The following is a 25,393-nucleotide window of genomic DNA, read 5'->3' on the forward strand; positions in this document are numbered from 1 at the left end:
GTCGCTGCATCTGATTGACGAGGGTTCTATTCTACCGCGTTTATAATTTCCTCCACATGTGCTTTTGATTATTCATACAACTTGGTGCCTTACTCCCTTGGAATATTAGACAAGACTGAATGTATCCGACCTGTTTAAAAGTTGGATATGACAATCAACGCAGTTTTGGTCAAGTCACTGAAAAACGACGGATGTGAAATCAAACTTTAATCGTAATAGTCTACCGCAGCTTTTTCTATCTTTCAAAACATTTTGGGGTCCCATTAGTTAAAAAGAAAATTCAGAACCTTATAAAATATAGACGGGTAAGCAAATCTTGTCACTAAAATAAGGCGCGAAATTCAAAGACGATATACCTTCGTTACATTTTTCAAAGGTGCCTTTTATAGTGACAAGATTTTATATCCATGGTATACGTCTTTCTATCTATCTCGACGCGAACACTTAGAAGTAATTCTATCGTCGTGTCGTCGATGATATAAACTATAGCAGAAATAATATTTTGTAGCCTGAATACGCCTCCTTTATTTGCGGTTTATAGCACTGTTCAATCCCTAATGGCGCGGTTGTGGGCACTAAAGCAAAATCATTTGCGTACGAACCTTTCTTTTGTATTAAGGTCCGACCGAGAACGATATTTTTGTCTCGGCCGAGAACGAGACCGAGACCGAGATTCCATTTGATTCTCGGCCGAGACCGAGACCGAGACCGAGAATTTGTAAAACAGTGAAAAAACATGCCATTTTTACAAAAAAAATGTTTTCATAATCGAAATTCGACTATTAATCAGGAAACCAAGAGCATGTCGGGCCCCCCTTAGTGTTTGGTTCCGTAACTACCCAAACCTACCGCACCCCTTACCTATCTACCGTAGTAAAATAGATTACCTACGTCAGTGACAAACAAGCATACGGCTCGCCTGATGGTAAGCAGTCGCCATAGCCTTAGAGAGGCATGCAATTTCAGAGGTTTTACACGCGCGTTTAATACCCTGAATTTTTGTGACTTTTTGCAAGAACTCATAAAACAGGTTGACGAAACGTGTTTTCTAGGGGTAGTTTTCCAGGTTTTCCTTGAAAGTCTTTATTTACTAAGCTTTACTTTGATTTTGACGTATTTTTAGGCACATGATTAAAAGTTAAGGGAAACAGACTAGTTTTTTTTCATAGCGATTATTTCCAAAATGTTAAGTATATCAATAAGTCTTATAAGAAGTGAGTAAGGCAGCATCAATTAAAATTTAGGAAAAACCCCCGACCGCGGCATAGTAGACCGATTTTCATGTAACATGGCTAAAAACACTCCCGACTAACTCAGCTTTCAGACAAAAAAACTAAATCTAAATCGGTTCATCCGTTCGGGAGCTACGATGCCACAGACAGACACACACAGAGAGAGATAGACAGACAAACAGACAGACAGACAGACTGACAGACAGACAGACAGACGGACAGACAGACACGTGAAACTTATAACACCCCTTCGTTTTTGCGCCGGGGGTTAAAAACATGATTATGGAAAACCCATGCTTATTAAAAAAACTCAAAACGGCATCCACAAAGCTCAGAATTTCGTCCGACATTCGTCCATAATTCGCCATTTCTATCATATTCTATAGGTATTGTTCTTCCTTGCTGATTTGATTTTTCGCGTCGTCGTCGTCGTCTAGTCGTCTTCCACATACATCAAGTTGTCGTAAATATTTTACACTCTTTTATGAATTATTTTGTATTGTCTGCATTCGACTTTGAAAGCTAATTCGGCCGTAAATAAAGCAATGGAACGGCCAAATGTTTACTGCTTCGATAGATGGGTGGGTAATAAACAGCGAGGGAGATACTGATAAACAAAGGCTGGGACCGTACACAAGTGGCCAATCGGTACGAAGAGTGAATGATTGGCCACTTGTATACGGGCTATGTAAGAGCGTTTTCACATTATCCGATCCAATATCGGATGTAGGAAGGACGTCAAAGACAAAAATCAAAGTTGGCGCCTTTGATATGTGGTATATCGGACCGAATAATATGAAAACGTATTGCCAGCTCCTCGGTTGCGCTTCATAACATAAAATCTATTTAAATTTCTTGGATCTATTTAGATTTCTTGGATGAAGAAAACAATCGGTTACAGATAGGATATTTTTTATAAGATTTCCGTGGTGTTATCACGCAATAATTAAATAATCGACCGCTGCAGAACTCGGTAGGTATAACTCGACGCCAAGTGTAGGTATTAGGCGTTGCAGTTTTAGCCCCGACAGCATAAACTAGAGTTTGAAACCGGAGTAAGCATTAGCTGGTTCTAGGCAGTAAGCGTGTTTTATAGCTCTACGTGGAACCCGACAGAGGAAGCCAATGAACGGCTAGCTCGGCGGCCGCAGTGTTAAATCTTGTCTTGAGGCACTATAGCTCTCCTTGCGTTGGATTTTTAGTAGTAGATATAGAATTTTTCCTGTGCGTTATGCTGGGATATTACCGGGATCATGAGTCATAAACTTGGGAAGATTTCAAAAGCTTTTCTAATATTCTGAGTGGGAAAAAAATCAAGTAATTTTTGTCGTCACAAAAACTTGTGAAATTTTAAATTATGTAATAGGTAACGTCAATCTTAATACGTAATCTATCCGTTATGTTTTGCCCAATGGTTGACTGGTAGAAATCTTAAGGCGTTAACGAAAACATTTTTTTATAATTTCTAAATTGTTACCTACGTTACATTTTAACCTTAAATTATTTCGTTGATAAGCAGCAACATATTTTATTACATTTCACACATAAACGAATATCTTGTTAGAAATATTTCACGCTGGTTAGATAAGACCCTTCCCTATTTCAATAAAAATTACACTTTCAATCTGTCCCAGTGAGGAAGCATTTTATCGCTCACGAGGGAATTATTCTCGAACGCTTGTTGGCAAATATATGAGCGCGTTTCGTTTCCTTCATGTTTATGAAAACGTAGATGTAGATTAGTATAACAGTTGAGATTTATTAGTGTTTCAAATAGTATATCCACAAAAATACTGGAAAAGTAAATACCTATTCCAATAATCCAGGCATCGACATTAACTTTGATGGCTTCTTTTTCAGTAGCCCTAGGATCAATCTGACTCAGGCTGATCCTGGCGCTAATCTATTTTACCTACTGAGTTTCCTCTCGAGGCTCTCGATTTCAGCGCGCTTCGTTCTGGCGGGAGTGTCGGTTTGCAGCGCCATCTAGCGAATAGTAATGGACTACTGTCAAAAAGAACGGCAAAAATTAAAACATGGAGTAAACCTACATAGCAATTTATACAATCTGTGGTCCGTAAGTGACAGCTATACGCGTTTTCGTAATTTGAACGCTCACTGCGCAGCGCTTCATGCCTTTTGCAGGCGAAAATTGTCGCTACCGAAACGTTACCAGTATCAAAACTGTCTAAACAAAACGCAGCTAAATGATGTGAACGAACGAACGTCATAACGTCATCCACATTTTCCACAACACGACCTAATTTTCTGTCTTGTTATCAAAATATTAAAACTAATGCTTAAAGTGTACCTGAATTATTCATTTCCTTTATTATTTGCTTTATACTTACCAACAACAATGTTATTATTTTCAACGAGTGTCTAAAATGTCTGATACGAAGTCAGATAACATAAATATAGAGTTCGATCCGATTTTGCCTGATACTGGAGTCTTGTTTTACGAGGAATGTCCCGCGGAGTATGAGATTGAGAAGCCGATATTGTTGCCGTTGAAGTCTTCGACTCAAGTGCGATTCGAACAGCTTCAGCACGAAGCTGCGCGAGTGTGGAGGGACAAACAAAGAACAGCGGCGACAGCGAAGAAAAATTAGTACCAAAGATTCCTTTTTCAAATTAACCAATATGGCTTATACATTGTTTGTGATAGAGATTATTTCGGCGTTTATATTGGCAGCTACATTATTGTACAGATACGGCGATGTGTATAGGAATCACGTAATAGTGACAGTGGCCGTGGTCACAGCATGGTACTTCTCGTTTGTTATTATGTTTATATTGCCTTTGGATGTGTCTTCGGTGAGTAATATTGCTATCAGATTCTTATTAGTTTTTTGACTACCTAACCAAACTATCAGAGTATGCTAAGATCAAATTAAATTATTTTCATAGAAAATATTTTAACTTGTATTTTTTAAGTAGTAACACTACTATTATGTTATAAACATTAAATAAATGTCATATACAAAGAAAAAGAACCACTCGGCCGAGTGGTTCAGGCATTCGCCCGGTAAGCGGAGTATGATGGTTCGATTCCAGCTCGGAACACTGGAGGCCTTGGTCACTTTTTCTTTGTATATGACATTTATTTAATGTTTATCACAGTATGAGCAAAATCTTGCTTTATTGCCTAATTTTGGTTTATTAACTTACAGTTAATAATGATTTACCTTCGTTAGATATTTGCCTTATCATTGATAGATAAATATTTTCCGCCCCCTTTTAAGTCCTAATAATTGATTACTTAATGATTATTATAATTTTGTTTCATCAAATGTTAGTGTGTTTAGTAAAACGTCCCACTTTGTCGTTTACCATTAAGGCGAAATTTACATATCTTTATATGAATAAACTGACATAACAGCAATTATATATATTATAGCAAACTACAAAGTGGGACGATTTCCCATGCACACTCACAAATTAGGTTTTATTATTAATAAATTATACAACATTAAAATATAAAAACACATACAAAACTAGTGCAAAATACAGGGATGTGCAGCGTTTCTTACAAGTAGTTTTTATTTATTCTTAACTGGTCTTACGGCTGTTGGTTTTTTTAGCGTATCCTTTGTTAGAGAAGTGCAAGATTCTCACACAAGTTAGTAAATATTTTCATTAGCCTGCTATCTGAGTATTTAATTAATGCATCTTTATCCCACAGACTGTATATCGCAAATGTGTGAAAGAAAACAATGAGACAACTACAATAGCCCCAAGTGTGTCTCCACTTCACAATGAGTCCACCACGACAGCGCCACTGGTAACTAAGTGCCACAAACCGTGGAGCATTGTGGATGATGACACCATATTCCCGAACCTTTGGAGGGTGGTCTATTGGACTTCACAATGTCTGACTTGGTAAGATTTGTTTCTGTTTTTACATGTGTAGTGTTGTGTATTATATAACCTAACCACAAAATTAAAATTTTGAAAACACCCCTGACCTAGTGGACTGATTTTCATGAAACATGGCTAAGAACACTCCCGACTAACTCAGCTTTCAAACAAAAAAACTAAATCAGTTCATCCATTCGGGAGCTACAATGCCACAGACAGACAGACACGTCAAACTTATATCACCCCGTCGTTTTTGCGTCGGGAGTCAAAAATGTGGATAAAAACATCTAATGATCTAGAAGAAAAACTGACTTATATTTTATGGCTTTCCAGCATTGAAGTTGTTGGAATATAGAGAATATAGAGCTCCATGCCATATACCTACTGGTTTTTGTATGCCTTCCACATTACTGCTTTAAATACACTTCAAAAATTGACTCGCTATATCATTACATTTACGACGCATTCATGCGTTTGGTCACTGTTTCAAAGCAGCAATCTAATTGATACTCAAAACTATATTTCCATCACAGGTTGATAATGCCAATGATGCAGTCCTACAGTAAAGCAGGTGACTTCACAGTGAAAGGCAAGCTAAAGTCGGCTCTCGTTGACAATGCTATTTACTACGGCTCATACCTGTTCATCTGCGGTATACTGCTCATCTACATCGCACTGAAGGGTGTGGCACTGGACTTCCCCAAGATCAAGGCTATCGCATCCTCAGGTCTGTGTGTCTATCTAATTAACTGGAGGCTCTGATTAATATACACCATGGGCCTGAAGAACCACGCATTTTTTATGTAAAACAAGCAAAAAATGTCATATGATTTTTGTAAGAGAAAGAATTAATTATAATTATCTCTATTAAAACCTTTTGGGTTATTCAGGCCCACAGATGATATTTTTACAAAGTTTTGTTCGGTCCATTCATCTCAACTTACATTGTCAGTTTTAGTTAAACTTTTGGACCTTTAATTACCAATAAATACTCACTGTCCTTATTTCACTATTTTCTTCATTACTGAAGATCTGAATTTGGCGTAATCATTGAAGACTTTCTTTCTAATTAGACTTTCAGTTGACTAACTTTATTGATTTCAGCCAGCAACACATGGGGTCTGTTTCTCCTGATTCTTCTCCTGGGTTACGCTCTCGTGGAGGTCCCGAGGAACCTGTGGAACAACTCCAAGAAGAATTACACTCTGACATACACTTACTTCAAGATAGCCAAGCTGAGTACTGACAAATGTGAGGCGGAGGAGAATATGGACGACATATTGGATGTGAGTTTACAGATTTTTTATTTAACCTTTGCTTACTCGATTGATTTAAATCGAATCAATTTAAATGGATCAACTATTGGCCGATTGTGATGACTTTAATAAAATTGCTTTAAATAGAGTGTACCTACATCAGACCATTGTGCGAGGTTATTTGTTCAGTTACGTAAACTGAACAACACAAGTTAACGAAACTTATTAACTCTTAGTTATCATTATCAATATTGTATACATATTGAATGTATTACATTGACTTAAGAACCAAGACACAAAAAACCTGCAAAAAAATGAAATTGGTCTATCACTGCGGTGTGACCAGTCTTTAAATAGAAAGTGCATTTAGTTGTGTGGCAACAACCCGGGCTTGACAGATTATAGCAACAACCTTACCTTTTTGACTTACAGTTCTTACTGATTCTTGACATTCAATGCATTGAGCCAAGTACAAAAAATAAACTTTATTCCATCGGTACAGAGTCTGTCTGCGATCACGGCGGCAGTGGGTCCGGGACACCCACTACATCGCCACGTGGAGACCATCGTGCAAAAGCTACCATTGACGCTGCGGGACCGCCTGAACAGTCGCCAGGCGCCCGAGCGACCTACGGCGCCGTCGCTTAAATCGCTCGTCAACTTGCATAAGAAGGTAACGGGTCCATATTGGCTCATATAAAATTAATTGTTATAAAATTATTGTTTATACCGATTTGTGCTCCGAATGATCATTTCTCATAATTTTACTTATCATAATTTTGTTTCATTATTATCAATAGTACTACTATCACTGTTCAATCATTTAGCCGAAAATTTTTAATCATAAATTCTATACAAATATTTAATGACATTCATAATTTTGTGTTTAAGAAAATTATTCATCATAAAATTATTTAAAAAATTTTGGGGAAGTTCTATGAAAAACTTGTGCCATTTATAGAAACGCGCCTGGAGCTTTTACAGTGACATATACAATTTACATTAAAAAGTCGTTTCTGGTTTGCTCACGGTCAACCTAACACGCTCCTCCTCGCTACGCTCGTCGTCGCACCTAACTGGACTGTCACATGTGATTTCTGTTCTGTTAACAATAATATAACGATAAATTATATTACAAGCAATCGTTATGATCAATAAGTATATAAACATTAACATTAGTATAAAATGTATTTATGATGAATGACATTATGAACATAAGTCATTCGAAGTTACGATAGTTATTAACATAAAATTGTTATAAATAATGATCATTATAATGTAAAATTGTATGAGAAACATTTTCGGACTACCAATAATCTATTGGGTTGGTAAGAAAGTAATGAGCGATCGATTGAATTCCACATAAAATTTTTGAGAGAGTTCTAGAATCTTCTATGGTCGAAAGTATATAAAGGGCGAGTCGCACAGTTTCTCGTCAGTCATTCACTAGCTGTCGCCGAGCTAATATAAGGAAGAAAATGGACGAATTAAAAGTGCATGTAAGGCATTGCTTACTATATGAATTTCAGTCTGGCCATTCAGCCGCCGAAGCAGTGCGTAATATATGTCAGCGTGTTGCTCCTGAAGTTGTGTCTGAGGCCACGGCGAAACGATGGTTCCAACGGTTTCGTAGTGGCGACTTTTCATTATCAGATCAACCTAAGTCTGGTCGACCGGTGAAGATTGATGTAGCCAAATTAAAAACCTTAATTGAAGGAGATCCGAGGCTAACGAGTCGTACTCTTGCTACCGAGTTAGGCTGCTCTCATGTCACCATAGAAACACATTTACACGAGTTGGGAAAAAACTACAAATACAGTGTTTGGATACCGCACGAACTTGATAGACATCAACTAAACCGCCATGCCGATATCTGCATACAACTTCTGTCTTTTCGCCGCACATTCAACTGGTTGGACCATCTTATCACTGGAGATGAAAAATGGGTCTTATATATAAATCACACACGCAAACGTCAGTGGCTAGCTCCAAACAAAAAAGGAATAGAGGCACCAAAAACAGAGCCTCACCCGAAAAAAGTTATGCTGTCCGTTTGGTGGGATATTCATGGTATTATTCACTTGGAACTCCTACCAAGTGGAATGACTGTTACCGCATCAGTATACTGTAATCAGCTTGAAAATTTAAAACCAAAAAATCTGTCAGAATCGTCCACAGCATGCTAAAGTTTTTTTCTTACACAACAATGCTCGCCCACACATTGCAAAAGTGACTCGGCTAAAGCTATTGGAGCTAGGTTGGAAAGTGATACCTCATCCACCGTACTCTCCAGACTTGGCACCTACGGATTACGCATTGTTCAGATCGCTAAGCAATGCCTTGAATGAAAAAAAGTTCGATGATCAAGCCCATCTACGACAGTACATAGCTGAGTTTTTTTAATCTAAACCTAAGAACTTCTTCGCCGATGCTATTCATTCTTTACCAGAACGATGGAGACAAGTAGTAGATAACGAAGGCCGTTATATTTTTGATAAATGATTAAAATAATAAATTAAATAAAAATTACAATATTGGTTATGATTCGCTCATTACTTTCTTACCAACCCAATATATACCAATTTTATATGAACTTTGGCGCACCCGAAGGTAACACATACCACATAGCCATACAGAGCAATAGCATACTTCGGACAATGGCGATCAAATAAATTGTCACTACTTTGAAAAAATCTCGTATCTCACGCTGCTCCTCAAAGTTAAAACGCAGTAAGTTTATATGCATTCTATACATACTTACTACAATTTTCTTTTCATTGACACACGAAGATACAAGTTTTTTTCAAAGTAGTGACGATATGAAAGAGGCGTCCTACGCACACAGTCTAAGCTCGTGTAGGCGAAAGCGTACCATGCTTGTGTGAATGAGATATGACAGGTCGACTCGTCGCGTTTTTACCAGGCGGTAACTGTGAGGTAACCGAGAGGGGGTGGGCGGCATTTTCAGCGGGGAGCGGGAGTGGCCACACCATATTGTACGATAGTACTCTTTATTATACTGTATAATAAGGGCATTTATTTGTGTCATGAGTACAGATATTTAATTTTGTTCCTGAGTCATGGATGTTTTCTATGTATACACCGTGTTTCACTTAACACTAAAAACCTAAAAACCGTTTGTTCAGAATCGAGAGTAGAATCGATTGAGCTATATCTTGATGGGGGTAATATTTTTTGTTTTAATTTGTATAATTAGTTATTGTTTACGTGCCCATTCTACAAATTCGTAATACAACATTGTGCATATCATATTGCTAGAGGTTGTATACCTTTTTCAGTATTTAGGGGTATTAATACTGGCTGGTTACTTGGACGATTATTTTTTCCGCTACGAGTTTGACGTTGTGCGTCACTTTAATTTTAAAGTTTATCATAAGTCATAACAAATTGAACTCTTACCTAATTACAACCTTGTCATTTTGAATTTTAGGTTTAAATTTGCTTACTGCGTCACTTGTCCAATTTGAAGTTTAGGTACTGTGACACAGTTTAACGTGCTTTACAGTGACATAGCTGTCTATTGGTAAACCTTATGTCGTTGCAGTAACGTACACAATTAATCAATTTTAAGGTTTACGATAGTAGCTAGCAATTATTTTATTGAGTGTAGAGTTAAAAGTCGAGTAGAGCTGCACAGAAAATTAAATATTCAATTTAAAAAAATAATAATCATCAAATTAAAAAATGAATATTCTAGATACGTTTAAAAAAATAAAAATCAGTTGGGGTGTCTGAGGTTTTGAGTGATACCGGAAACACGGTGTATAAGTATGTATTTATCTATTTAAATATGTATATCGTCTCTTAGCACCCATAGTACAAGCTTTGCTTAGTTTGAGGCTAAGTTGATTTGTGTAAGGTGTCCCTAATATTTATTTATTTTTGTATGTTTTTCATTATATCTATAAAAGACATTTTTTAACACGTTTCCCCTCCTCCAGATGATCAAAGCGCTCCACGTCCTCCAACGCACCGAGACCCAGTGGGGCATCACTCTGGAGAAAGTGTTCCACCTAGAAGACGTATCTACCAACCTGCGGTCCCCGGACCGACGGTTCACACACACATTCCATACAGCGCGACCACGAGCTCTTAGGATATTGTACCCGCCCACTACAGGTGAGTGCACCAGGTTTGAATGTTAGTGTTCCACCTAGAAGACGTATCTACCAACCTGCGGTCCCCGGACCGACGGTTCACACACACATTCCATACAGCGCGCCCGCGCGTTCTGAGGATCCTGTACCCGCCCACTACAGGTGAGTGCACCAGGGTTGAATGTTAGTGTTCCACCTAGAAGACGTATCTACCAACCTGCGGTCCCCGGACAGGCGGTTCACACACACATTCCATACAGCGCGCCCGCGCGCTCTGAGGATCCTGTACCCGCCCACTACAGGTGAGTGCACCAGGGTTGAATGTTAGTGTTCCACCTAGAAGACGTATCTACCAACCTGCGGTCCCCGGACCGACGGTTCACACACACATTCCATACAGCGCGCCCGCGCGTTCTGAGGATCCTGTACCCGCCCACTACAGGTGAGTGCACCAGGGTTGAATGTTAGTGTTCCACCTAGAAGACGTATCTACCAACCTGCGGTCCCCGGACCGACGGTTCACACACACATTCCATACAGCGCGCCCGCGCGCTCTGAGGATACTGTACCCGCCCACTACAGGTGAGTGCACCAGGGTTGAATGTTAGTGTTCCACCTAGAAGACGTATCTACCAACCTGCGGTCCCCGGACCGACGGTTCACACACACATTCCATACAGCGCGCCCGCGCGCTCTGAGGATACTGTACCCGCCCACTACAGGTGAGTGCACCAGGGTTGAATGTTAGTGTTCCATCTAGAAGAAGTATCTACCAACCTGAGGTCCCCGGACAGACGGTTCACACACACATTCCATACAGCGCGACCACGAGCTCTTAGGATATTGTACCCGCCCACTACAGGTGAGTGCACCAGGGTTGAATGTTAGTGTTCCGTCTAGAAGAAGTATCTACCAACCTGCGGTCCCCGGACAGACGGTTCACACACACATTCCATACAGCGCGCCCGCGCGCTCTGAGGATACTGTACCCGCCCACTACAGGTGAGTGCACCAGGGTTGAATGTTAGTGTTCCATCTAGAAGACGTGGCTACCAAGTTTCAGTGCTACTATTAGCAATTAAGGGTTTAAAGAAAACTAAATGTAGTGACAGATTAACAGATACGAGCAACTGTAGCCCATCGCTCGCATCACTGTTGAACACACATCACCCATGGGAAAAAAGGGGGTGGTGAAATTTTTAACCCTTTTTACCACATGGTCCCAGTCTTTTACTTGCAATCTTTGTTCTTTTTTACAGAATGGTACTGGGAGTGTGTCCTAAAGCAGTACTTCCTCAAATCGATGGCAGTAGTGACGGGCCTCATGTCTTTGGCGCTGGTCTGGTCGGAAATGACGTTCTTCAGCAAGCAGCCTGTGCTGTCTATCTTCGCCAACATTCTCAACGCCGCCAGATACACGTACAACTATGCGGCTATCGTGGTGAGTAGCCAGAGTACTAAACCTTCGATATTTTCGTTCCCTGCCAGCTTTCCTTTTCCACTTATAACGCCACAAGATATACTTACAATAGGCTAGTTTCCTATACTTAAAATATTTTACGCAGTGCACGAAAGCACCACATAATTAGAAGAAAAATATTGACGGTAGTTATAATTAAACATAATTTCTAATTAATAAGTCAAAGAGAAAGATAGAAAGTAAATGAATTGAACGTGACGTCACTCCTCAGTATTTCATAGTAATTCCATATTAGCAAAACTTTGACAGTACTTAAAAAGAAGCTGATTTGACTAGAAGGAAAGTAGCCTACTATGAGTATGCTGCTATTGACGTAAGTATCACTATTGTCTATGAAATTTTTTCTCGCTTTTTTCGCTGCTTTCCAACCCCCTGCAGGACACAATAGCAAATATCAGGCCCTACTGAAGTTGTGTCAATAAAATCCGATTCCTCATCCTTTACAATATTTGTTTGCTCATTCCTTGCATTACTAGTGACGCTATAAGCTTGTTGCTGTCATTTTGAGTTTGAAAATAAGTCTGCAAACAATACTTTATCACAGTGGGTCTTTACAAGAAATAGTAAGTCATTTATGTAGGTGAGGAACTGGAAAGGCCCCAATATTGTTCCCTGTGGTACTCCAATAGAGACCAATGACCCAGATTATCACTGTTTATCCATATCCACCCTGTGTAATCCATTAAGTAGGATTTAAATAAGTAATGACAGTGCCAGTCCTCTGACTCCATAATGATGTAGTTTACTCACTAATATTTCATGACAAACACAGTCGAAGGCCTTGGACAAATCATACCGAAATTTTGTCTAAATTTTGAATGGCAAAGCTGCTATTCACTTTGAAAAAGTGAGTTATTTAATGTTAATTTTGATCAGGAAACTATAGACCAACCACGGTTGTATTTAAAAATGGATTTCAATTTTTTTACTCAAGTTTCTTAAGTATCAGGGCAAAACTAAACTTAAATGTTCTCTTCCAGTGGGTGTCAACGCTCGTGATCGCCTACATGTTCTACTGCGCGTACTCGACAGTGCTGAAGATCCGTCTCCTGAACCTGTGGTACCTGGCCCCGCACCACCAGACCAACGAGTACAGTCTGATCTTCTCCGGCATGATGGTGTGCCGGCTCACTCCGGCCATGTGCCTCAACTTCCTCAGTCTGGTGCATATGGACTCCCATGTTATCAAGGAGTATGTGCTGGAGACCTATTATACTCAGGTAAGATACGTCTTCTAGTGTTTTCATTTCATTTTCTCTAGGAAAAAGCTTTGTTAGAAGCGACAAAGAAGATTTTGACCTAACTTTAACTTTCTTTACATTGTGGCAGTGCCATTATACATAAATCGACATCATAAAATAAACTATAAGTAAACGCATAAGTGTAAAATTAATAATAACTTTTTTCAATAAATTATTCTTATTCTTAAGATTTAAATAAATTTATAGTTTAAAAAACTCTAGAAAAACACGCTTTTATAAATGCACGTAAAAGCCAAAAATAAATTATGGATCGTTCAAGTTGTCTCTATTGCTGGGATGAAGAGTAAACTATGTGCTTTTAATTATAATATTTGATTGTAAAAGCGTGGGGCGCTGCAGTCGTGCTGCAAGTCCAGTTAGCGCGCCAATCTGTGTAAACTGCTTCTCGTAATATAGCTTAACTTGATTTCTCAGCAAGTTATACAAAAGTTTTTCCTGTTACAGCGCCCCACGCTTTTACAATCAAATATTATAATTAAAGGCACATAGTTTACTCTTCATCCCAGCAATAGAGACAACTTGAACGATCCATAATTTATTTTTGGCTTTTACGTGCATTTATAAAAGCGTGTTTTTCTAGAGTTTTTTAAACTATAAATTTATTTTATACTTTTTAGTCGTTAATAATGAAATATATTTAAAATTTAAACAAAAATATTATTTCAAGTAGGCGAATTTCGCAAGCCATTTGTGGCTTAACACGTATTGCTACTTAATAACAATTAATACCACCTGATGTATAGGTACGAAGTTTATCGCAATAAAGTCATTCATTTAAAAATTTTTTCATAGTGCTGCGCTAATTTGAAGATTAATGCAATACAGAACTTAAGGATTTCATCTTACAGAGTAGGAAAAAGACAAAAGGTTGAATTTTCTCAGTCGCTCTCTAGTATATTTGCGTGGGGTTAAACCTGGATATGGAACGTGGACGCGACAGTTTGCTAAGCAACTAAAAGACTGATAGTGGCTCTGGGATCTGTAGACCTTCGCGACGTGCTTAGCAGTGGCGTGGCGTGAATTTTTTTGTTGATAAAGCCCTTACTTTTGCCCCCCTTACTTTTGCTCTTAAGGGTCACAAGAAAGCCCTAACCCAACTTATTTTAAATATTACATTGATCTTTCTTTTATGCGGGGGGCTTCGCCCCCCGAGCCCCCCTTCCTTTGCTCTTAACCCATATAACCATAATCGGTCGCCGTTCCTACGCAAATCCTCCTATTTTGTGTACACACAGGTCTTCGGGTCTCAATGCTTAGTCGCAGTACGGTCGACGTTTAGTCGCGGCGACCCAAATGGGGACGATTGGTAACAGGCACAAATGGTCACAGAAGTGACAGAAGTGTGCACTACGCGTGCACACATTGTTACCGTTTGGCGACTACTTTCCCAAAATCATTCGTTCATTTCATTCTTTTCAAATGGCGACTGTCAGAGACGTCAAAGTAAAAAAGAAATAAAATCATTTGACATTAAAATGTAATGGCGTAAGAATTTGTTAAAGATAAATATTGTTTGCATTTGTAATATAATGTGGGCTAATTACCATGGCCAATTAAATTGCTCGAGTGATTTCATGAAATAAGTCTAAATTTATCAACGCGCCATCAATTTACCTCAGTTTAACCAGTAATAATATTATTGACTACTCGGTGTTTGCGTGTTATGTATATTGATTGGTGAAGTTTTAGTGCTCCGGTACATATAGGTATACTGAAATAATAAAAATAATGCCTAGAAAACCAATAAAGTTGTTAAAATATGGATTAAGACGGTAATATTCCATGTAAAAAACAGTCGCCAAACGGTCACCAAACGGTCGACAAACGGTCGCAAAATGGTCGCAGCGTACACGCGTGACCGAAAGCAGTGAATATTTATTATATTTTCAAAATGGCTTCATGTATTATTTTTTTCCAGGTATCCTCAAACTTTATAAACAATTAAATATGCCGTCGTACTCAGTTGCCCTCACTAAAGAAGATTAAAAAAAATTGTAACGTGCGTACCGAGCTGCTGGGTTGTAAAGGATCGGGGATCATATTATTATGGTCTTCTATAGAGCAACTAGTATTTTGCGGCATTTCACAATTGACACTTGTTGAAGTAGTCGTCATTAATATTACTATCAACATTAATTTCAGCGATCTGTACTTCTTAAGTCAAGATTTTTGTATAGATAAGTGTCTACAAATTTGTAATGTTAAAGAGACTAGTAGATAAATAAAACGTAGTAGAGTAAATAATGTGTTTTTTTTGTAACCCAAACAAAATACTTGTAGATACGAGTGCGGAAAAGAGGAAAATCGATACGAGTAGCGATAAATTAATACACGAACGAAGGGAGTGTTTTACTTCGACACGAGTTGTGAATGTCCTTTTCGCACGTGTATCGTACGACGATTTTCAGTACCTAAATCTAAGCTAAGAGTTTCGACCAGACAAGAAATGAATCATTGCTTGATTTGCTCGCACTACTGCGTTAGAAAAAGCAGCATCTGTACTAAAAAAAAACTATCATTGCGCAACAGAAATTCTATTAATATCACAGTAAATACTCTGTTTCATTTGATTCCTACTTTTATGGTGTAAAGCAACACTACACTTCATTTTTATCAATAAGAATTAAAAATTATATATTTAATACATTAAGTAACTATAAAGTGCTTATCTATTTGTATTATCATTCTGCACTTTTCTTAACTTTCCCACATTTTTATAAAATGTCGAAGAGTGCTTAAATGGTCGTCGTCGTTTATTATTATTTAATTCGCTCATATTTAAATGATTCAAAGCAAACAGTCCACAACTTCACAAGACAGTTTGAGAAACCTTCGTATTTCAGATTTTCATTTGCGGATACAGTGGTTTAGGATCAGTTCGGTAATCAGACCTACACATGTGTGTACAAATTCTGTCAATGTCACTGTCAGAAACCGTTCTGACAGTGACAATGACAGCCACAAATTCGTCCACATGTTGTTACCGTTATGTGTGCAAACGTCGACTAATAAAGTGTCGTTAAAAGTCATTCTGACAGTGACATTGACAGCCACAAATTCGTACACATTTTGTTACCGTAACGAGTGCACACGACGACTACATTTTGTTATTGTATCAATACGGTCGCATTGTTTGCACGACGTTACCACGCGTTATGTCACATTTGACAGTTAGTTACTGATTTGAAGATTTTGCGACTGAAATGGTTGTATGGGAAGGGTCACAAGAAAACCCAAACCCAACTTATTTTAAATACTACGTTGATCTTCCTTTTATGCGGGGGGCTTCGCCCCCCGAGCCCCCCTTTTGTTTATATACGCTTGAGGGTCACAAGAAAACCCTAAACCATCTTATTTTGAATACTACGTTGATTTTTTTTTTTTTTTTTTTTGCGGGGGGCTTCGCCCCCCGAGCCCCCCTTACTGTTGCATTTAAGGGTCACAAGAAAACCCTAACCCAACTTATTTTAAATACTACGTTGATCTTTCTTTTATGCGGGGGGCTTCGCCCCCCGAACCCCCCTTAGTTTTGTTCTTCAGGGTCACAAGAAAACCCTAACCCAACTTATTTTACATACTACGTTGATCCTTTTTTTATGCGGGCCGAGCCCCCCTTTCTTTGCTCTTAAGGGTCACAAGGAAAACCCTAACCCAACTTATTTTGAATATTACATTGATCATTTTTTTATGCGGGGGGCTTCGCCCCCCGAGCCACCCTTTCTTTACTCTTAAGAGTCACAAGGAAAACCATAACCCAACTTATTTTAAATACTACGTTGATATTTCTTTTATGCGGGGGTCTTCGCCCCCCGAATCCCCTTTAGTTTTGCTCTTAAGGGTCACAAGAAAACCCTAACCCAACTTATTTTACATACTTTGTTGATCCTTTTTTTTTTGCGGGGGGCTTCGCCCCCCGAGCCCCCCTTTATTTGCTCGTAAGGGTCACAAGAAAACCCTTATCCAACTTATTTTAAATATTACATTGATCTTTCTTTTATGCGGGGGCTTCGCCCCCCAAGCCCCTCTTACTTTTGCTCTTAAGGGTCACAAAAAAACCCTAGCCCAACTTATTTTACACACTACGTTGATCTTTCTTTTTTGCGGGGGGCTTCGCCCCCTCCCCCAATTTTGCTTTTGTTATCAATTTTTCTTTTGTAAGCATGTGGACGCTAGCCCGCGACCTGGGCTACATATTTAAGGGTCACAAAAAAGACCCTTACCTGACTTAGTTTAGATACTTATTCGGTCTTTCCTTTTTCCGCTCATAAGGGTCGCAAGAAAACCCTAACCTAACTTAGGCCTCGCTTCGCTTCGGTCAATGATAGGTTTGTTATAACGTTGAAAACGTAACGTTCAAAGTTCATTACGTGGCCTTTCTCACAAGCGCAAACACAACTATGATACGATATGCCATCATGAAATGCCAGTGCCAATCTTCGGGCTTCATTATCAGACCTTGAAACCTAGTCGTGGTCAAAGTTCATTATAAGACTTTTCTAAGAAACCAGAAAACAGCTATGATACGAAGTTCCATCATGTAGTTCCAGTTCATATCTTCCGGCTCCATCATCAGACCTTGAAACCTAATCGTAGTCAAAGTTCATTACAATACTTTTCTAAGAAACCCAAAAACAGCTATGATACGATGTTCCATCATGTAGTTCCAGGTCATATCTTCCAGCTTCATCATTAGACCTTGAAACCTAATCGTAGTCAAAGTTTATTACAAGACTTTTCTAAGAAACCCAAAAACAATTATGATACGATGTTACATCATGTAGATCCAGGTCATATCTTCCAACTTCATCATCAGACCTTGAAACCTAATCTTAGTCAAAGTTCATTACAAGACTTTTCTAAGAAACCCAAAAACTGCTATGATACGATGTTCCGTCATGTAGTTCCAGTTCATATCTTCCGGCTCCATCATCAGACCTTGAAACCTAATCGTAGTCAAAGTTTATTACAAGACTTTTCTAAGAAACCCAAAAATAGCTATGATACGATGTTCCATCATGTAGTTCCAGTTCATATCTTCCGGCTCCATCATCAGACCTTGAAACCTAATCGTAGTCAAAGTTCATTACAAGACTTTTCTAAGAAACCCAAAAACAGCTATGATACGATGTTCCATCATGTAGTTCCAGTTCATATCTTCCGGCTCCATCATCAGATCAGTTCAACAGTATCATATTATTGTATTGTCATCAGAACTACATACAGCTGCCAACTTTCATTACGCTACGATCCTTGGAAGATGGTTAAATTAGCCTCCGCATATTCCATTACATAGTTAGTTACATACACGACGACCTAATAAAAGCGTGTTAAAAAAATGGGGACACCTTACACAGATCAACTTAGCCCCAAACTAAGCAAAGCTTGTACTATGGGATGCTAAATGACGATCATCATCCTCGCGTTATCCGAGCATTTGCCACGGCTCATGGGAGCCTGGGGTCCGCTTTGACAACTTATCCCAAGATTTGGCGTAGGCACTAGTTTTTACGAAAGCGACTGCCATCTGACCTTCCAACCCGAAGGGTAAACTAGACCTTATTGGAATTAGTCCGGTTTCCTCACGATGTTTTCCTTCACCGAAAAGCGACTGGAAAATATCAAATGACATTTCGCACATAAATTCCGAAAAACTCATTGGTGCAAGCCGGGGCCCCCAACCCGCGACTTCCGGAACGAAAGTCGCACGTACTTACCGCTAGGCTAGGTTTAAACGACGATATACATACTTATATACATAGGAAACATCCATGACTCAGGTACAAATATCTGTGCTCATCACACAAATAAATGCCCTTACCCGGGACCGCGGCTTAGCAGGCAGGGTCACTACCGACTGAGCCAGACCGGTCGTCGTAGCTTAACTCATTTTGGGTTGTAACATGTATAAGGCAATCAGATATCAGATATAGAAGCAATCAGAAAGCCGATTTCCCATTCCAATTCTCCTCCAAATCTGGTTTTCCAGGAATTTTAGCGAAGGTCTAAGTAGGGTTGTAAATAGAAAAAAAACCAAATGTTTTTTTTTCAGAATTGTGAAAAAAAAACATGAAAAAAAACCGAGCACCCTGGTTTTTTTTCTTACTATGGTTTTTTTTCAGATGAACAAATAATACGACAATAACGGTTTTTTCGTGAGTTGTAACGTGTTTCAATAACAATAACGTACATTTTAATTCAATTAACATTCAGTATACAAACGTTTATTGGGGAATCCCCGATGCTGCGTGTAGCGTGGAGAGGCGGTGGTGTTGCCAACAGTAAATAGTGATAACTACCAACTACAGATTTCGTAAATGTTACTTTTATAAGACCAGAAATTAAAGTTATTTGATTCAATTCGTTTAATAGTTAACATTAAGGCTAAAAAACCGTATAAAAGTATTAAGTAGTTTGCAAATTTTGAGATTTCGTACTTTAGAAAAAAAAACATACTCCAGAAAAAAAAACTGTTTTTTTTCACGGTTTTTTTTTATGTTTTTTTTTTCAAGCCAGAAAAAAAACCGTTTTTTTTGCAACCCTAGGTCTAAGATACTAATCAAATCCACTTGTCCACAGATAATGGGTCACATGGACGTCCTAGGCATAATCGCCGAAGGCTTCAACATCTACTTCCCGATGCTAGTGGTACTGCTCTGCGCCGCTACGTACCTCTCGCTCGGCAGTCGTCTCCTCTCGCTCTGCGGGTTCCAACAGTTTGTAGGCGACGATGAGTTGACGACCGATCTGGTGGACGAGGGCCGTGAGATTGTCAAGAGAGGTAACATACATACATACATACAATCACGCCTGTATCTCATAAAGGGGTAGGCAGAGCACATGAAACTACTAAAGCTTCAGTGCTACTCTTGGCAAATTAGGGGTTGAAAGAAAACGAAACTATGACATTGCAGTGACAGGTTGCCAGCCTCTCGCCTACGCCACAATTTAACCCATATCCCATAGTCGCCTTCTACGACACCCACGGGAAGAAAGGGGGTGGTGAAATTCTTAACCCGTCACCACACAGGCAAGAGAGGTAAGCCTCCAGAAAACAAATATTTATGGTCACAAGATAGTGACTACGTACCTCTCGCTCGGAAGTCGTGTCCTCTCGCTCTGCGGGTTCCAACAGTTCGTTGGTGACGATGAATTGACGACCGATCTGGTAGACGAGGGCCGTGAGATCGTCAAGAGAGGCAAGTCTACAAAAGTTGTTTACAAAAAAATTCTTTTTGTCAGGACATTCATTCGTGAAAAATACCTTACACTTCTCGCTTGGACGAGAAGTCCCAGTGGTGGTTTTTTAAGACTGTTTGATAAGCAACTTTACTTTTTACTATTCAATATGTTCTACAGACCTTGCGAAACGTTCATTTTAGTCTCCTTTACGCCGCAAATTCTAGCGCAAAAATGGAAACATGCTCAGAGTATTCTTACTCTGAACATTGTTTCAAAACATGGAACGTTTTCCTTCCTACCATCGCTCGCTAGTTTCTCGACGATTATAGCTCGCTTTATTAACCCCCGACGCAAAAACGACGGGGTGTTATAAGTTTGACGTGTCTGTTTGTCTGTCTGTGTGTGTACCTGTCTGTGGCATCGTAGCTCCCGAACGGATGAACCGATTTAGTTTTTTTTTTGTCTAAAAGCTGAGTTAGTCGGGAGTGTTCTTAGCCATGTTTCATGAAAATAGATCTACTATGTCGCGGTCGGGGGTTTTTCAAAATTTTAATTTTGTGGTTAGGTTATGCTTTTTAGAATAGTGAAAATAATTATATTCCTTCCTACCTTTTGCTAGTTTCTAGCCCGTATAGTGCGATTCGTGCTTTTTAGAACAGTAGAAAATGTCTAATAATATCTTTCTATATTTCTTTTCAGAAAAGCGCAAGCGCCAACGCGCGGAGGAGTCTCTAACCCGACGTCGCGACTTTAGCGAGCGCTACTCCAGCTACCGCACGCAGCGCGACAACCAGGATGGAGGTAATACCTGCACCTTTCTAGTAAAATCTTATCTCAAACACTTCTTAATGGTGTTTCAAATTGCAAATAGGACCTAATCGCGTCTCACTACGTTCAAGTGGGTAGTCAGGACCAAGTGTAAGTAGTTCGAAAAATTCGTAAGGTGCATTAGGGTATTTATGAATGACAGAAATGCTCGGATAATTCCGAAAGGGGAATCTTGATATGATAAAAATAATGGTGATTTTTATACGACTTTCGAAATTAGACTACTTTCGGAATTACCCGAATGCACCTCACAGTTAGATGTTGATGTCAACTTTAGCCAGTCTGCTCCGAGACCACGTCCCTGTAGCTGTGTAGCAATGCCGTCCCTGAAACGTCAGAGGTTAGTAATAAGAACATAGTTATACACGATTAAGTCCCGTTTGGAGTTTTGAATATGTGAATAATCGTGAAAGTTTAAATCAGTACTTCAAAATGTGTCTCAAATTAGTCAATTTTGTTACAAACCACCCACCACGAGTTTAGCACCTCTTCTGTCATCAATAATTTGGGTTTATCCTTATTCCATTAACATCTTGATGCATGATATTACCTACTATAACTTAAAAACAGTCGATTTAATATATAGAACAAAAATAGTGGTAAAACAACGGTTGTGGATTTACAAGGGTTATTTGGGGCCGATTCTATTAAGCAGGGTACTCCGAAGCAGCTACGTCGATGACATGCCTCGGCCGAGGCTACACAACACAGACCGAGCTGTTTCACTCGTCATTTTCTTTAGCCGCTTGTCTTATGTGAACCCTTTTATTTACGAAAAAGTTACAACTTTACAAATTATACCTCTTTACAACTATTTTTTCTTTGAGTTTTGTTTTTAATCTAATGAGAACATGGTTTGTAAAATTGTAACTGTATAAAATTGGGCGGTGTGGTTATTGTTACGCACTACATCTCATTTGCACAGACTTATGTTTTTGTGTAACTAACGGTGTTTGAACACTTTACAATGTAACATATTATGAATAAAACTTGTAAAAAAAATTGTTGAACGACATAGCACAGGTTACAATTAATAGTTATTTGTTATACAAGGGGGCAAAGTTGTATTTTAACGCCGAGTGTGGAATTGAAAAACGAGCAAGTGAAAGGATTCTATAGTTGAACCACGAGCGAAGCGAGTGGTTCGAGAATAGAATCCTGAACTTGCGAGTTTTTTAACACACGAGAAGTAAAATACATTTGCACCCGAGTGTAACACAAAACTTTTCCCCTCACTATAGCGAGGAAACTACAACGCAAAAAATGCTTTTATCACTGCTTCCAGTAGTTCCACAGGTGGTAAATCATCTTTATTACTAGATTTACCTGCTTTTATCAATTTTAGAGCAGTTAATTTGACTTTATTCAAGGTCAAATTACTTTACCCACTGGTGGATAAAATGCGTTTTTACCCGCTGGTATTAAAGGACAAAACACGTGTTTCCGAGCTAGTGAGGGGAAAATATTTTTGAATTACCTATACTAAATCATGTACGATACTCAGTTAAAGTAATTTATAAAAGAAAACTATAGCTGATACTTTAAAGGCCAGTAACTTATTTACTTACTGTCTCTATTCAGTTTTAAAATTAAACGGAATCTGACAAACTACTTTTAAAAAAACTTGTATCTTCGTCTGTCAATGAGAATAAAATTGTAGTAAGTATGTATCGAATGCATATAGACTTACTGCGTTTTAACTTTGAGGAGCAGCGTGAGATACGAGATTTTTTTAAAGTAAAGACGATATCACCTTTATACAAAGAAAAAAAAAGTTTCCGGCCTAAATGATACAATTTTATTTGTGACATATTTTCTAACACCAACACTACACAATTACTAACACTCGACTCACTTTACCATAATTTTTATACCGGTTATTGTGCATGGTACCACATTTCAGCCCACACCGGGCTACTCCACGACGTCGACTCAGATTACTACGTCCAGCCCAGCCCCGAGCGTTCCCAGCCCGTCTCCGCCTACCAGCGAGCAGAACTCCCGTACAACAGGACTAATATAGATGAGGAGCTAGACCAAAGGTTTGGAGCGAGTACCCTGCCCGCTATACAGTCGGATTTCGACGAGAGACGGCGGGAAAAAATGAGCGCCCCGCCGAGAGGGCTGTTTGATGATGTTTAGTGCAATATAGTTTTTGTATAGGATGTAAATTGACAGTTGTAGATTATAAGGCGACCAGAAACTGCGGGCGACTTACGTGAAGTGGACGCCCTCACGGTTGGATTAGTGTGGGTGTTATAACAGGCACGGATAATAAAAGTTAAATAGTGAAATTCTGTCGTGGCGTTTCAATGTGCATAAATACGGCACTTGTCCTACTAAAGATAGTCACTTCCTTGTAAATAAAGGTATACTCTTAGGTCGACACGTTCGTTTTTCGTCACGTTCCTAAATTGGTGCGATTTTGCTTTCGTCAGCCATTATTGATTTAGTCTGCCGTCATTATCGTCTTTGACCATAATGAGTTGTTGGCCTTTTTCTTATTTTGACTCAATCGTTTTTCGTCATTTCGTATTTGGTCATATTCTAAGTTGGTACCGACCTAAGACTACGAAACATAGATTTAACAGCGAACATGCCGAAAGAAGATTATGACGAGTAAAGAACGAGACGAATTAAGATAAGAGATGAACAACGACATTGACCGTAGTCGAGAAAGACCATCGGCGATCGTGACGAATAAAGAATGGCTGACGAAAGCAGAATCGGACAAATTTAGGGACGTGACGAAAAATTAATGTGTCGACCCAAGAGTATACCTAAATAAATAAAAGAGAGATTTATAGTTCTTCGTTCGGCGACGATACGAGTATATTCGCTCACGCTATCATGGCATCTCTTTTTATTTACACGGGTACTATCTTTTGTTTGGTGGGACCAGGTGCGGACATTTTTATTTGGATTCTTGAAGCATCCAACTCGATGGAAAAACATGCAACGCGATTGTTTGTGCAAATACAATGATAAGTAGATTGTTCGGACATTATATTCTTGAAAATTCCTCGCAAGCCATAGCGGAACATGTGAAAATGTATACCAGGTTTCAAATTTGAATAAAGTCCAAGATTTTTAGTGGTTCTTTATGAAAACTTGTAGTAAGATGTACAGTAAATTATTCTACAGTATAGTATTGGTTGTAATACTTGTAATACATATTATTATAATTTATAATTATGTTAATAAAAGTGGATGATTGAGTCAATTAAGAGATTTATTTTTTGTACAAAATGAAGTACTTGCTTTTGTAGTTTTATTAGATATTACTTGTAGTGAATCATTTAATATATTCCATTTATTTATAGTAATTTTTTTGTTGCTCATAGTCTTCGCGTCCATAGCAGGCATAAATAATGATAGTAATATTTTAAAAAATCTACCAGGGAGTTTTGACTTTTGGAACGGTACGTGTACGAGTAGGTATTTGAAAGATAAAATCGCACATGCACACAGATGACAATTACCGACGAAAGAAAAATGCAATTCTCAATGAAATTACAAAACTAACCAAAACGACTCAAAATATTGAGAGAAGTATGAACTTAGTGCAATTTTATATTGTTCAGAGCGATATTCATATAAAATACATCTTCAATTTCACATTTGAAAAAAAAAGAAAGGGAAAATAGAATGCATCTCTAAATCTAAATACGGAAAAACAAAAAAGAAGTCGCATAGATCGCAAAATTAAGTCTAGTTGGCACTGGTATATTTAAGTTGTAAAATAAAATCACTAGCAATGTCGTTTAGTATTTTCATAGTCTTCAATTGTATACAATTGCTATGCCATATTTTTATCGACTGACACTTTTTTTACTGTTTCCTACATAAATGTTTTATTTCAATGCATATTAGATAAATCCTCATAACGGTATGCTAGATAAATAACTAGCAAAATTAGGTTTATTCATTGGTGGAGCTAGTTTATAAATATCTATACTACTGGAACATCCACATATATTATAAATGGCAAAGTGTGCGTGTCTGTATGTCAGTCTTTTACGGCAAAACAGAGTGACGACTTGACGTGATTTTTTTAAGTGAAGATAGTTGAAGGGGTAACATAGGCTACTTTTTGTCTCTATAACCCCCACTTCCTCAAATTAAATGGGAGGGTGGAAGTTTGTATGAAGCATTCCGCAATTTAACGTGAGCGAAG

The 25,393-nt window shown here is 38.6% G+C and overlaps 1 protein-coding gene across 2 annotated transcripts; it reads left to right on the plus strand.

Annotated features, from left to right (window-relative positions):
• The first annotated feature begins 3,451 nt into the window (after nt 1–3,451).
• LOC125226730 (LMBR1 domain-containing protein 2 homolog) lies at nt 3,452–23,660 on the plus strand. Of its 2 annotated transcripts, none has more exons than XM_048130815.1 (11): nt 3,452–4,049; nt 4,918–5,114; nt 5,627–5,820; nt 6,198–6,379; nt 6,852–7,022; nt 10,312–10,489; nt 11,727–11,908; nt 12,928–13,167; nt 19,786–19,987; nt 21,088–21,189; nt 23,120–23,660. In XM_048130815.1, the coding sequence occupies exons 1-11, from the start codon at nt 3,876–3,878 to the stop codon at nt 23,356–23,358; spliced, it is 2,061 nt and encodes a 686-aa protein (XP_047986772.1). In that variant the 5' UTR covers nt 3,452–3,875; the 3' UTR covers nt 23,359–23,660. The 2 variants fall into 2 exon arrangements, with proteins under 2 accessions (XP_047986772.1, XP_047986773.1); XM_048130816.1 differs by having other exon boundaries at nt 23,153–23,660.
• The last annotated feature ends 1,733 nt before the right edge of the window (nt 23,661–25,393 follow it).

The sequence above is a fragment of the Leguminivora glycinivorella genome, chromosome 5 (genome assembly GCF_023078275.1).
Source record: "Leguminivora glycinivorella isolate SPB_JAAS2020 chromosome 5, LegGlyc_1.1, whole genome shotgun sequence".
Classification (NCBI taxonomy): Eukaryota; Metazoa; Arthropoda; class Insecta; order Lepidoptera; family Tortricidae; genus Leguminivora; species Leguminivora glycinivorella.